This window comes from Arvicanthis niloticus (genome assembly GCF_011762505.2).
Source record: "Arvicanthis niloticus isolate mArvNil1 chromosome Y unlocalized genomic scaffold, mArvNil1.pat.X SUPER_Y_unloc_4, whole genome shotgun sequence".
NCBI classification, from domain to species: Eukaryota; Metazoa; Chordata; class Mammalia; order Rodentia; family Muridae; genus Arvicanthis; species Arvicanthis niloticus.
The window spans coordinates 1,712,255-1,727,897 of NW_023045021.1; the positions used below are offsets into that span (position 1 = coordinate 1,712,255).

Sequence of the window (15,643 nt, forward strand, 5' to 3'; positions counted from 1 at the left end):
ATTACTTGTTATAAGTCATATTTGGAAAAATCCTAATTAGAGTCTGTATTTTAAGGGAATCAAAATACTAAACTTTTATTACTTTAATTTTGTGTGTGTGTACATGCGCATGGGTCACTAAAGAACAACTTGAGAGACTCAGCCCTCTCCTACCACAAGCAGCCTGGGAATTTAATTCAGGTTTATAAGGCTTGGAAGCAAATTAACTAACTTGCTGAGTCAACTTATCTGTCATCTTACTCGTATTTTATGTTGATATAAATATTAAAACAAGAACTGAAAGGATTTCTGAACTTATTTAAGTATTTTATGTAATAGCACATTCAAGAATTGTTAGTTTTTAGGAGTAACTACTGAGACAAAATACAGAACTGGCTTGAGCTTCCTAGGAACAGAGGAGGAAAAATTATAAAGACATTTTCCATGTAAATAAGCTCTCATGCTCAAAAAAACAATTTTTGAACCAATTAATTTTGTGTTAAGTTTAAAGCACTTTAAAATATGAGGCAAAATTGAATCCAGCCTTCAAGTTTTTATTAGAGTAACAATTCTTCAAGCATAAGAAAAACTTTCTTTACTGTAAGTTCAATGGTACACAGCAACAGTTGTTAACTATCAAGCTACAATGATAATACTATTTGTTGAACTGTATCAAGAAGTTTGTCATCTTTTTTACAAACATCAATTTTTTTCTACTGAAATGACAGGTTTTACTAATATAATAAGCTGTGTAATTCATTTCCTACTTTAGATTTCCTACTTTTTAGATTTGAAAATATCTCTAAGATTGTTATGAAAGAAATTCCTGGTTTCATCCAAATGAATCATTTCATTCATCATCTATTGCTGGCTTGATAGTCACTCCTCTTCTTATCTGGCCCCAACCAATTAAACTGCAAAATTAAAATAGAAAAAATCATGTATTTAAATCCATCTCATCAGCATAATCACTTTACAAAAGCTTTACTTTACCTACTTATAAGTTCAAGCATGCTCTCATAATACACTTCTCTATAAAGAAATGACTCACTTCCTTTCATTCCTATAGCCTTACAGAGTTCCAGTCAACATGAACAATTTACTTACTTTTATTTATGTGTATGAGTGTATCTATCTCTGGCTACCAGGTTTGGGCAGTGCCTGTGGAGGCCACAAGAAGGTACCAGACACCCAGAAGCTAATTACACTTATCAGTCACTCTAAGCAAAGTTCTGGATATGGAACTTAGGTCTTCTAAAGCAGCCATTGTTTGTAATCACAGAGCCAACTCTCCAACTATCTCCCCGCCCTGCTTCTTTAAGTGAAAGACAAAGTATATTGTTGAGTAATAGTCATATAGCCCTTGGTTCAACTCTTCAGCAACAAAGGAAAAAACAAAAAGAAAAAAGCAATACAGTTCTAGAACTCAGATGTAAATATTCTTCCAGAGTAATATGCTTTCCTATCCAAAACAGTTTGTACGGGTGATCTATGTTCTCTGAGAAGCATGCTAATGAATGAAAACAGAGACCCTTTATGTAGTCCTGTCTGTCTTGGAACTTAGACGTCCTCCTGCCACTGCCTCCTCAGTGCTGGGACTAAAGAAATCCAGTAGACTCTTTTAGTTCAGTAGACTAGAAAAATATATAAAATAAAACTATGATTTTTTCCTGAAAGTAAGTGCTTTACAACAGACACATAATAATGGTTTTAAATAAGTAAAATTTCATTACTCCCCCTCCAGAAAACTGGCTTTTCTTTTGTTCTCAACTCCCTCTCTCCTTCCTTTCTTCCTGCACGTGTTTTTTAATGCTGATCATCAAACCCATGGAAAAGGTTTTAACACGTCACAAAATCACTGCTTTGTTTTTTAAAGTTTGTTTTTTTTAATGCTCGGCTTCTCACTTAGCCAAAAGTTAAGTAGTTTTCAAGTCTGCAATTGAAAGATTATTAAAGTAGAAAATCAACAATATGAAAGCTTCAGGAGGAATTTGTTGCCCTCTATAAATACTAACCAAATACCTAAAAGCATACTGACTAAATTAGTTTAGTAGAAAACAAGGGGCTATAAAGATCCTTGACAACCAAGGCAAATGCTCAGCTAAAAATTTAAATTAAATAAATAAATTTTAAAACACTATTCTAGAAATTACAGGAAATGTTCTTACTTTTTTTAAGTGAACCCCATCCCTAGATGTAGAGCTGTGTAGTGAATGTCAACCAAATTCCAAGTTTTGAATGATAATGATGAAACTTATTTTTAAAGTTTTGACTTAAAACTTAACCAAAGGACTAATTTCTATCTTGCATGACCTAGAAGTTGTGTCAGAAGCTATGGGATTAAAAACATAATAATAAAATAAAATTTAAAAAATATAAAGAAAAAGCAGGAGATTCTGTATCTGGCTCTGAGGCATTGATTACATGTTTTGCCTAGGTTCAAAAAGAAAGTAAGGCTCCTGGAAAATTAAAAATATTTTAAAAAGCTAAGTAGAGAAGACTATATCTACAGACATTATTCTTTATTCCTGTTTGAAGCCATTCTATAAACCAGAAGGAAGTAGGGTAAAATAATTAAAGTAAGTGCTGAAAGAAAATCAAAATCCTAGCAAACTGAATTCAGTATCTGATAAAACGATCTTTCAAAAATGAAAATTTAGGGGTAGAAAGAAGGTACAACAACTAAGAGTATTGTATTCTCTTGTAGAGGGCCAGGGTTCTAATTCTTGCACTTGCATAAGCACAACATTTTGTAACTCTAGCCCTAGGGGATCTAATTCTCCTGAAGGCACTGTATACAATATAATGCACCTTTGTACACCAGACAAAACACCTATACACAACATGAACAAAAATTATTCATACATGTAAAATATAAAAAGAGCGACTTAAAAGTTTCCCAATCAATGAAAGCAATAGTAGTGTATCGTGACTGGACCTGCTTAACTAAAAATACTAAAAAGAGGGAATTGGGCATCTCTCAGTGATTATTTCTTGCGGTGGATCTGGATTTGGTTCCCAAGATTACCATCTATAACTTTGGTTCTAGAAAATCAGATTCTATCTTCTGCCCTTTGCTCATGCATGTCGTGCAAAGCCATACAGGCAAACCACTCACACACATAGAATAAGCATTATTAAAGCCAGCACTCCAACAGTAATAGCCAAAAAATTGGTTAGACATTCACAGGCCAATTAATGTGAAAGTAAACAACACAACTGCAAAATGAGAGAAACTCTGACTAAACAACGTGGAAGAATATGTCAATTTTCAAAAGAATTCTAACAAAAGGAGGAGGGGGGATAAGATAGGGGTTCTCTAGGGAGGGGAAATGGGGTAAGGGGATGGCATCTGAAATGTAAATAAATATCCTATAAAAACTAAGAAAACAAAAACAAACAAAAAAGCCTAAAAAAAAATTGTGACAAAGCCACACCCTCAACTCCTAAAAAGTTTTCATATTAAAATAGGTTTTGCGATTTTAAGATGTTTTATACAAAACATGTAATTACATGTCTGTAAAATAAACACAGAAATATAAGTAAATCACAACTATCTACAAGAAAGCTAAAAACTCTGGTAACAAAAACCTGATGACTCAAATTCCATCCCTAAAATCCATGATAGGGATGAGCACAAACTCCACAGGGTTGTCCACTAAACTAATAATACATTTTTTAAAAATTTAAAATAAAGCACCCCCCAAAGAAATCCTAAAAGAAAACTTGTACACATACAGAACATAAACAACACCATAGCAATGTTAACACCAGTATTTTTTATTTGTTTTTAACTTTTCTCTTTCCTAAGAGACTCAAATTTAGATCTAGAAATGCACAGATGAAGTAAGTAAATGATGGAAAAATACATGTCCTGTAAATGCACCTAAGAGACATGAGTAGCTGTATTTTCATATTGAAGTTATCAAGAAACTATTATAATAAATGTGTTGTGTAATAATTCAACAAGGAAAGACAACTACAAACATGATATAGATCAATATTGCAACTCTTAAAATTCAGGAATACACACATACATTAATTGTATGTATGTATGTATGTATGTATGTATGTATGTATGTAACTTAAAATTGTAAAACTGGTAAGGTAACGGTTATAGAAGGAAAAGTCCTTAAGCAAGCAAGAAACAAAGGACAATGAAGCACATGCAATATAATGCAAATGTTATGACTTACTGGGAAAGGGGAACTAGCCAACAGGAGTGCTTTAGGGGAAAGCAATGGGCAATGAGAACAAAATGAGTATTTTGGTGTGTAGATGATAGTTATCTTCAGCAATTTGGTTAAGATTGTTTGCTTTTTTAAGAGAACTTTCAGTAAAGCTAGGGAGACGGCTCAGCAGTTAAAGGCCACTACTATCAAACCTGACTTGAGTTTGACATCCCAGTAACCAGTTAGTGAAACGTTATCCTCTTGCTTTTCATAGGGATGTTCTCCTTCCTCCACACATACATTAAGTATTAAAAACAAACAAAAACCCACTAAAGTAAAAATGGGAGACTAAAATACAAAAGATATCTGAGAAGAAAAAATAATCCACAATATATAAGTCAGAAAAGTTCAATTAGAAGTCTCAATTTCTTTTTAACATTGGCTAATTTTGTTTGTTTGGAATGCAAGGTCTATATACACATTAAATATACGCACATAAAAACTACTATTCTTATGCTAACCTAAATAATTGAAAGTTTGATTGATCTGAACTTGAGTGTTATGCTTTTGTTATTAGACCTCTGAGAATTAGCTCTGGAAGCTAATACTTCATCTAGCTCATAACTGTTCACAAATTACATAGGGTCTGAACAGTTTAAATTATTTCTGTGGAATCAGACTACTAGAACCTACTAAATATTTTTATGCCATTATGCCCTTAAGGAAAATGTGTAACCCTTTTCAGGATTTTCACCTATTTTTGGTTAGTGATATATAATTGGTAACTTATTTTTAAAGGTAGACTAAATTTTGAAAGAATTGCAAATAGTTTTGCAAGAGAAACAGACTAACAATCACAGTTTTATGAATACAGGGCCATAAATGAAAGCAGTCCATGTTCACTGATAAGTGGAAAAGAACTCATTAGTTATATATTCAATAGTGATTCTGATACATACTATAAATAGATAAATCTCAAGAACCCTACACCAAGAAAAATATTTAAAAAAAAAATTATATAACTTGTAAAAGCCAATTAGGATACTCAAACTAACACACAACAAAGACAGAACTAAAAATGTAACATTCAGTTACGTTTGATAACTAATATTTGTTTTTGAGGCTTTATAAAGAATGATTAGTGAGAGTAACAGTAAATAACGTGATTGGATTTATAACCAATAAACTATCTGAAAATTAAAGCTATGAAACTTAATGATGTTAAAGCTATGTGTGATAGTGCAGGAGGCTGAAGAGGATCACAAATTCTAGACCAGATTACAAAATTAGTGAACATCTATGTCAAAATAAAAAGTAAGAAGATGGCTACAGATGTTGCTGAGTAGTACAATACTTAAGAGGTTTGATTAAGATCAAAACCTACTGAGTCACACACGAAAACATATACGCTGTTTTTTCTTGATTGAACAGTAACAAAACCGAAGAACTTACCGCCAGTGTTTCTCAACTCGTCGGCTAAGAGCAATTTTTTCTCCTACTTCTGTGCATACAGGATTGGTGAGAACAATTTTACCCAAATCTGCCTTGACTGCACTAACTCTGCCTCCTGTAGACAACGACCCTATGTTCACCATGAGTACTTCATTCTTGGATAGCTTTTGAACCTAGAAAAATTATTTTAAAAATAAAAATTAACTTTAAAAAGCTTCCCAAAATAAACTAGAAATTTACTAGACATTAGCAGAAAGACAATTTATTGACAAGAGCTGTATGATGAAAAGAACTAAATTCTGAAAAATTTCATTACCATAAGATTTGATTTTAAGTTGTACACTATCAAAGGTCTATATAATATTCCATGACTATATGAAAGATCCATCTCAGCTTGGTACCCTAGATTATAATTTAATCTGAAACACTGACAGAAAAAAAAAACTGACAGTATTTGAAGGCCAATCTACACTACAGTATGGCTGGTACAGACCCTAACTTTATATCTAAGATGCAAATTTAGTCTACCACTAAAAATAAGATACCAATTATAGCACTAACCAAAAAATAAGTGAAAATCCTGAAAAGGGCTACACATTTTCCTTGAAGGGCATAATGGCATAAAAATACTAAGTAGATTCTAGTAGTCTGATTCCACAGAAATAATTTAAACTGTTCAGACCCTATGTAATTTGTGAACAATTATGAGCTAGATGAAGTATTAGCTGCCAGAGCTAATTCTCAGAAGTCTGTTGACAAAAGCATAACACTCAAGTTCAGAACAACATTTTTATACTCTTTATTTCATAAAATGTCATATGAGGGTATGATAATATGAGGGTAAATGATATGCCTAGCTCTGAATTCAATCCTTGGCAACAACATCAACAAAGTGGCACAGTACAAGTTGGTTCTCTATTTCCTCCCGTGTCCTAGGATTGAACTCAGGAAACTCAGGTTATTACAGTTAGCAGCAATAGCCTTTATCCACTCAGCCATTTTGCTAGCCCTACTGCAGTTTTCTCTAAACAAAGCAAAGGACTAGCTTAATTGTCACACCAATAAATTTTTGGTAATTATCATTCCTAACTACAAAATTGCAAGTTTTTAATTCTTCTACAAAGTATCTCTCTGTACTTGTCAGAAAGATATTGGTAAGTTTTTTAATCTCTGTCAAGTAAATCTCTGGATAAGTAATATGCATAATACTTTTCTATCATTTTGTTTTTTAAAAAGTGTATTGTATGTTATGAATTCATTTATGTTCAATTCACGGGGGTGGAAGAGCACAGGATGATTAATTACAATCAGATGTCTTCTTTGCTTGGCCTTTACATGGGTGCTAAGGATCTAAAGTCTAGTTCCTAATGTTGTATGAGAAGTACTTTTATGTTCTAGGACACCACCTCAGAACCCCTTCTGTTTTTTGTAATTTAGGACTAATGAGGTGTTTCAATGGGTAAGAGTACTTTGCTGTGGCACTTTAATTTTTAGAACCTACCTAAACAGTACTGATCTACAAAGTTGATCAATGGCCTCCATAAATCTGCCATGGCCAATATATATAACATACATGTACACAATAATAAAAGTTTTAAAAATTTAAAACTTAAAAAGTAATGTAAAAGTTATTTTTCTATTGTTATGGGTGATTACCTTACAGAAAGTTCAATTTATTTACTTTTTTTATAATTCCATTTTAAGTAAAAGAGACTGAACAGTACACAAACTATTTCAGAGCTTTGAAACAGTTACTATAAAATGAACTTACCTTTGCTGCTTTTTTATCTCCTTCTGTACGTACACCTAGGAGCCGTCTCAGTAGGAAGTAGGAAATTTCTAATTCTGTGAATATCTCAGGTAATGCTCCAACAGCACCAAGGACTTGCCCAACCATTCTATCTGCTCTGCATAATGTTGGGTCAATTTTTGTCCCAACTCCTAATAAAATGTAGATGTACACAGCTTTATATTTTATTTGTTTAAAACTCATGAAAAACTAAAGCATTAAATCTATACAGAGTAGCATAAATCATACATAGTAGTCGATACATTTTTGTTTGCCACTTTTACCTAAATAAAACTAAATACATATCTCCAAAGATCTCAAAGCTTATTTGTTTGGTACCCCCTTGTAGATTTCAAACTCACTTCCTACCAGTGAATACACAGCTATCACATGGTGATGACCTGTACTTTCTCATCCTTTCCCAAGATCCTTCTGATCTTTGAGTCCCTCTAGTTCTGTCACTATACACCTCAGCACAACCACTCCCATCAGCTCATCTCCTTTTCTCTGGGATTCAACGCAGTCTCCAGCCCAGATTCCTACCAGAGACTCCATAGCCACAACATATGGGCAGACAGGATAACTACACTCTCTTACCCTTCCCACTATACTCAGTTGCCAATGTCATATACAACCTCCAGGCCCTGTCTAAATCCCATACTCTGTGAATTTCATCTATCATGATCTACTTGCATCTTCTTCCAATGTTTACAACCCAAGCTGCTATTTTTTTTTTTTTTTTTTTTTTTTTTTTTCCTGGATGCAATCAGCAGAGGTTTATTAGGGAAGAGAGCTGGCAGCCAATGGTCAAACTGCTCACCCATGCAGGAGTAAAGTTTGACAAAAAGGCCAGCAAGCTGAGGGGCTTTTTTATAGCACGGGATGGGTAAAGGGAGGAATTTTTGTGCGGTTACACATGATTGGTTGCATTTTTGCACGGTTACATATGGATTGGTTCCAAGCTGCTCTTCTTATAGTTCCAATCTGACCAATCTCCACTTTACTATTTCCACTCCCCTAGGATTGGTCCCATCCTACACTCTGTATAACAGCCTACTAGCCTGATGAGTCTTTCCTGACTCTAGGAAAACTTCATTCTCTTTGGCCAATACACACACACACAGACAGACACACACACACACACACACACACACACACACACACACACACACACATCCTTGAGGTCTAGCCCTGATAATACAAACAAAAATCAAAGATAAAAGTAGAGAATCTAGACAAAATAAGCAAAGAATATGGTAAGAAAAAAATAAAAACAAGAACATGTAGGAAATGTAGGACACTGCAAAAACAAAACAAAACTTTGAAATTAAAGAATAGATGGAAAATAAAAAATCCAGGTCAGCAGCATAAACCATATCTTCAAGGAGATCATAAATAAAAATTTCCCCAAACCCTGTAAAGCCACATTAATACAAATATAAGTAACACACATGAAACACTAAATAGATAAGACTTGAAAGACAACTCTCTGGCAAACCACAGTTAAAACACTAAAAATATATACAAAGAAAGTGTATTGATGCCTGTAAGAGAAAACAATTAAAATGATATTAAAGGAAAACCTATCAGAATATCAGTTGATTTCTCAAAGGAAACTTTGAAAGCCCGGAGCAATTCATTCCAAGTCTTAAAAGACTACGACAGGCACCTAAAGTAATATATCCAGCAAAACTAGCTGAAGGGAAAAAAAACTTTCCACAATACACAAAGATTTAAAAAACTTTTATCCAACACATCAACCCTAAACAGAACATGAAAAGCAATAGTTAGGACTAAAGTAGAGTAAATATAGAAAAGACAATGTAGAAGAAACACAAATGAAGCTATAATAAATTGAAACATAAACAAAACCAAAAAAAAAATTGCGACCTACACATTCTTTTCAATAACAATTGTAACACTGCAAACCAACAGACATAAGCTAAACAGGTTAAAACATAAAACAAAGGTAAAGCACCTTTCTATTACCTATTAAAAAATGTTTTTTAATTGACTATAAAGAAAGGTACCACCTTTATAAAGAAAGGGAAAAAAATAATTATTCAAAGCACTCTTTTGGCCTCTGAAGGTATCAAGCAGACATGTGATACATATAATACATGCAAAAAATTATTCATACCTATCAATACATTTTTAAAAACATCCTTATGAAACCCTGACTATATGTAAGGCAATTCAAAAAATTCAAAGTATAGCAATACATTTTAATTACTAAGCCATTATATTTGTTATTGCTGAAAAATTGTACCATGTGGGCAGAAGAGATGCTGTGCAAACCTGAGAATGCCAGAACACATGTCATGCTGAGGACAGTAGTTCACATCTGTCATTACAGTACTCCTATTTCAAGATGAAAGTCAGAGATAAAATCCCCAGAAACTTGTGGGCCAATTGGCCTGGTGTACAGAAAAGTAACTAGATTTCTTGTCTCAAACAAGATAAAAGTTAAAGACTAAGACTATCTTCTGATTTCTTTTAAATATACATGCCACAGCACTTTCGTTCATATCACAAACATACATTATATACACATGCATACCAGATTAGAAAAGTCAACCCATACATAAGATGAATGTCTTCTGCTTTATGAATATACTCATATTTGTACATCATATATATTATAAAACCAAAAACTTAACCAACTATTTACCTGTCACACTTTTTCATACTGAATAAGATTATCTAATTATATAGACAAATAGCCTTTTGAATACATTCCCACACTCCATCAAAAGTAATCAGAAGGCCAAGGAAAATATATTTGTCAATGAGAGTAAAATTCTTACCAATAAGACCACCTGGAGCAGCATACTGAAGATCATTGTGTTCTGCAAAAAGTGATACAATCTTGGAAAAGATTGGCTTACACATAAGCTTCCCTGCACTGTCTTTAGAAACAATGCCAGGTCTCACTTCTATCTCTTGGCCCACCTAAAACAAAGAAACAAATGTCAGAGATCAGCAATGGCCTTTTAATGTAAAATGTACCAAAAGGAAGATTACTAAACTATTATCTATTCCATTTGCAAGAATAATTTTGTACATTCTAAAAACAGTAAAATAAAATGAACATAAACAAATTTTTAAAATGACAACTCAATTTACACAATTGCCTATAACAAACCTATCAAAATATAGACTGCAACATTCAAAAGATAATACATGAGATCAGATAGATGGCTTAGTGGTTAAAAGTCCACTGCTTGCCTGGTGGTGGCATTGGTGGCACAAGCCTTTAATCCCAACACTTGAGAGGCAGAGGCAGGTAGGTTTCTGTGGGTTCTAGGACAGCCAGGGCTACACAGAAACCCTGCCTTTTAAAAAAAAGTTTGTACTGCTATTGCAGAGGACCAGAATTTGGCTCCCACAATTTTCACAGCAGTTCCTAATAGACTAACTCAAGTTCCAGAGGGATCCAACCTCTTGGGCACCAGGTACACATAAGATATACATATATACATACAAACATTCATAAATACAAAATATCTTTTAAAAAGCCTTAAAAATAAAACCACATGATACAGGAAAGTTGTCTTTAAAAAAAACTATACATTTTAACTTACTTTATGGGACATGGGAGTTACAATAAAATGTTTAGAATACAATTTACCTTTAATACGCCTTTTAAAATACTACCACCAGCTACACCTCCTTTAAGGTCATCAACTTCACAGCCAGGTTTGTTAACATCAAAAGATCTGATAACTGGCCAAGAGAGAGGAGAATTAGTCCTCGAACAAACAACAAATACTACTGAAGAGAAATCAATGTATTAAGAAAAACAGAACAAAAAACACAATCAAGGCCAAAAGGTGAAGTCCTTACCAATAAGACGGGGTTCTGAAGTAAAGTCTCTTACAGGTATTGGAATTTTCTTTACTATATACTCACATACAACTTCAATATTGTATTTTAACTGAGCAGAAATTGGAATAATAGGAGCTCCTTCAGCTACTGTACCTACAAGGCAAAATTCAGACATATTTATGTGTTTCATAAAACAATAGGGCAGAAGAAATGGCTAGGCAGGAGATGGCTCAGGGATTAAGCACACTGATTGCACATTAAGAGAACCCAGGTTCACTTGCCAGCATCCACATAGTGGCTCACAGCTATCTGTAACTCCAAGATCTGACATCTCACACAGACATGGATGCAGGCAAAACACCAATGCACATAAAATAAAAATAAATGTAAAAAACTACTAAATATACTAAAAATATATTTTATATACTCCCACATATCTTAGCCAACAAATAGAAATGATTAGTCTTTATGATATTTTCATCTTTAATTAAGTCCTTTTAGGAGAAAATGTTATTAAGATATGTTAGTACATACTACTAATAAAAGTGCTAAAATATACCTGCTGCAAGCAAAGAAACATTGCTAGTTGTAAAAGTTTTAAAAAATCACAATTTATCTATTTAATAAATGTCAAGATAAAAATTACAAGCATTACTTATCAAGGATTATTTGCAGTATTTGCTTCTTATTAATTAAACATTACGTTGACTGATAAATGGCCTGCAGTAAACATAGTGATACTTGAGGACCATGCTATTCTTTTATTTACCAGGTAACAGGGTTTGTAATCAACCTCCTACTAAGTAACAAAAAAAGAAATATTTCATATATAAAAAAAATGTAACATTTTCTCTCTCAAATATAATCTCTCTTATTATACTCTATAAAGAAAGAAAACATCGTCAGGTGCTACTTTGGTAAGTATTTAAGGAATAAAAAAGAAAGAAAACTTGATAAATATTCAATCCTTGGGAAAGAGAATCAGCTTGCTTCACATGCACAATGTGGTATATAACATTCCTTCTCACATTTACAATCAAACTAAAAAATCTTTTAAAACTGATTCTAGAATATAATGTTTTGACTAAATGTATGTACAGTACGTCAACTTCAGAAATAATTCTTTATATCAAGTTTACAAATAACAAGACAGGTGATATGGATGGTAATTTCACCTTTTCCACAGATATCTTTGCCACTTGTTGGTGTGACTGATCTGCCCTTGTGCTTCAGGTGTATGGCCTGTTTGATACTCCTTGCAATGGATAACAGTTATTTACTTGGGATGACAGGAAAAAGAGAGTAAGAAATGTTTAAAATAGGTTTTTTTTCTTCAGCAGTTAAAGAGGTTTCTCTTCTTATAAATCATGGCATGCACATGAAAGGTAGCAAAAGCAAACTGGCTGACTGTATAAATGTTTACCTGTCTGTCTTTTCCTCAGTGTAGGACTTGAGTGAGAGCCATCAGTCTGACTTTTGGGCCAATATGCCCTGTTGCAAGGCTTGTGCCCATATATCTTAGTTAGGGTTTTACTGCTATGAACAGAAGCACTACGAATGCAAGTCTTATCAAGAACAACATTTGATTGGGGCTGGCTTACAGATTCAGAGGTTCAGTTCATTATCCTCAAGGTGGGAACATGGCAGCATGCAGGCAGGCATGGTAGGCGGAGCTGAGAGTTCTAAATCTTCATCTGAAGGCTGCTAACAGAATACTGGCTTCCAGGAAACTAGAATGAGGGTCTTAAGCCCATGCTCACAGTGACACAACTACTTCAACAAGGTCATACCTACTAACAGTGCCACTCCCTGGGACAAGTATATTCAAATCATCACATCGTATGATAACCCATTGGTTAGGTACAACTGATCCAGCACTCCTGACTCCACTGGTGTCTAGGCTGCTCTCATCTCCAAGCTGAGATGTCTTCTGTCTGAGGCAGCAGAGTGTACTAGAGGTCTAGGAACCTGGCCTGAGAAATATATAGTAAGTCCTCACATGCATGAAGAAGAGGATCTTGCAGTCATCCTCAGGCACCAGGGTCACAGGATTGAGACTGTACAGCTGCAAAAGCCAGACAGGGCTGATAAGGCAACAGAATCTGACCTTGAGTGATACAGACACTTGATGTCTGTCTGTCATTTGTCCCTTAGGACTGCTTTCACAGCACAGGGAGCTGTTAAACTCAGATTCTGTTGGAAGGTAAGCGGGTCAGCTTCCCTTACTAATATAGCATTTGCAGCTATGGCACACAGCATGGCCAACTGACGGTCACTGAACAGGTGCTATGCTATGACTCAGGCCTGTATGACGGTCTGAGTGAAAACCTTCTTTGCCACCATGACCAATGTGTCATGAATGAGAAATAGGCGATGGTTAAGTACCAAAACTGGGACTCCAGTTAGAGCCTGTTTTAGTTACTGGATTTTCCCCCTCTGTTAGAGTGCACATTAAAGACTATTCTCTCTCAGTGGGAGAAAAGGAAGCAAGGCTATTTCAGCAAACTCAGAAATCCACATTCTGCAATATCCCAGAGATCAGTGGAATTCTCATCCCTGCTTCTGGGTTTGGGAAGCATGGATGCGGAAAATGGCTTTTATGTCTGGGCAGCTCTGTCAGGTCAAGCCTTCATCCCAGAGAGGAGCGAGCCTTCTGTTCAGGAGATCTAGATGCGTGCGTGCGTGCGTGCGTGCGTGCTTGCGTGCCTGCGTGCGTGCGTGCGTGCGTGCTTGCGTGCCTGCGTGCGTGCGTGTGTGTAGATGTACTACCCTAATGACTGGAGTAGCTAGAACAAGATATTTTTATCTTTCAAACAAATTGCTGTGTTACCTGCTACCAATGAAGAACATCTTCATATTACTACTGGAGAAGAAAATAAGAATTATATGACATTGTGAGTCCTGACAAGTCTTTTTGTATTGTTTCCTCCAAAGAACTCTAAGAAGATTTTGAACCCTGGACAGAATCTAGTCATGTCCAGGATAGCTGGCTAGTTTCAAAGGTCACTGATAGTCCATTGAAAGCAAATGTAGGTAGACTCACTCATGCTAGAACAGAGAAGAAAGCATTCTTAAGGTTGAGGCTTGTATATCCTTGGTGATTTGGTGAATGGAGACTAAACAAAGTATATGAATTTGAAACAGAAAAATGAATGGGTTTTCATCTTCATCCAAGATCACGGGTTCTTGGAAGTCTAAGATGTTGAAGCCCTACCCATTTCTTTCTTATTCTCTATCTTTTCTTTGTATGCTCAGGAGGACCATTGATTTCCTGGCTTTGGAATGATTTGGACTTTCATTACTCTAGTATCTTTTTTCTTAAAATATGCTCTTTGGCTCCTTTCTAATTAAATAGCTTCTTATGTAACAGTTGTAATTGTATCTCCTCATATTAATAGAATAGTAAGATTCCAGGGCTCAGTGGGGCAGAAATAAAAGCAGATAATGTGCAGGAAGCAATGAATATAAAAAAAAGAAATAAAAATACTCTCATTCAGGGGTACTTGGAGACATCTGGCAGAAATAGTAGGCACTATGACCCTGCAGAACCTGCATCTCTAGCATCCTGCCCAAAGAGGATTACTTCTCTTTGTGTCTGTCTGTTATAGCTGTGCACTGACAGCAAGTTGTCTAGCATCTGAAAATCTATTTTTAAAATTTCTCCTAGGGAATCTATGGTTTGGCCCTGGGATGATACAATTTGAAAGAGTTTTTCAGGTTTAGCCATTTCAAAGTGTTTGTTCCCTTTTGTAAATTGATTGGATATGCAAAGTAGGAATTTGGATATAGAATCCAAAACTAGGGGGTTAGAAAATAAGGTTGTATAGCTTCAATAATTTCAGCACCTAGAAGTCTGAGGCAGCATATTTGACACACTATGGTAGTGTAGAATTTATATATAATTTGGAGCTATCATGCCCATATGATGAGAGCCTGTCTCAACAAATGAGTAAAATGTCAAGTTTAGAGAAATAAATTTTCATGATTCAGTAATGTAAAAAGGTGTTTTATAAGGTTATAGAGTATATACATAAAAAGTAGAAGGCATGAGCTTTTATATATGTCAATATTAGATAATATTTTGGGGACTATAGTCTAAAACAAAAAAGAACAAAAAGTCAACTTACAAACCGTCAATATTAAGAGCCAGTATTCTAGAAGGTAGAAAGAAGTTACAAGTTTCTTAGCTTAAAACTATTAGTTTAAAGGACTGTTATCCATATGACTATAAAAATGTGGGTTATGTTTATTTGTAAGTGACTAAAAAAATGAACAAATTTAAACAAAATTATTTCTAGAAATCAGGGTAAAACTAAAATATGCACACTTTTTGTTCATTTTTATTGTTGTTTTTTGTTTTGCTTTTGTTTCTGTTTTTCAGACAGCATCACTTTATATAGCCCTGGTTTGCCTAGAACTCATA

At 34.5% G+C, this 15,643-nt stretch overlaps 1 protein-coding gene across 1 annotated transcript; it reads right to left on the reverse strand.

Annotated features, from left to right (window-relative positions):
* Nucleotides 1-512: 512 nt before the first annotated feature.
* On the reverse strand, nucleotides 513-11,972 carry LOC117701301 (eukaryotic translation initiation factor 2 subunit 3, Y-linked-like). The gene is made up of 7 exons (XM_076928163.1): nucleotides 11,924-11,972; nucleotides 11,239-11,373; nucleotides 11,024-11,118; nucleotides 10,200-10,344; nucleotides 7,375-7,544; nucleotides 5,604-5,776; nucleotides 513-893 (listed from the first exon to the last, which is right to left on the reverse strand). The coding sequence occupies exons 1-7, from the start codon at nucleotides 11,970-11,972 to the stop codon at nucleotides 830-832; spliced, it is 831 nt and encodes a 276-aa protein (XP_076784278.1). The 3' UTR covers nucleotides 513-829.
* Nucleotides 11,973-15,643: the final 3,671 nt, after the last annotated feature.

What these genes read in the sequence shown, in the direction of transcription:
- LOC117701301 (XM_076928163.1), bottom strand. Translation starts at nt 11,972, where the DNA reads ATGGTCCTCAAGTATCACTATGTTTACTGCAGGCCATTTATCAGTCAA. An exon ending in TTCAGAACCCCGTCTTATTG is followed by an intron (nt 11,119 to 11,238) that starts GTAAGGACTTCA and finishes TCTCTTGGCCAG; the next exon opens with TTATCAGATCTTTTGATGTT. An exon ending in TTTTAAAAGGCGTATTAAAG is followed by an intron (nt 10,345 to 11,023) that starts GTAAATTGTATT and finishes TCTTTGTTTTAG; the next exon opens with GTGGGCCAAGAGATAGAAGT.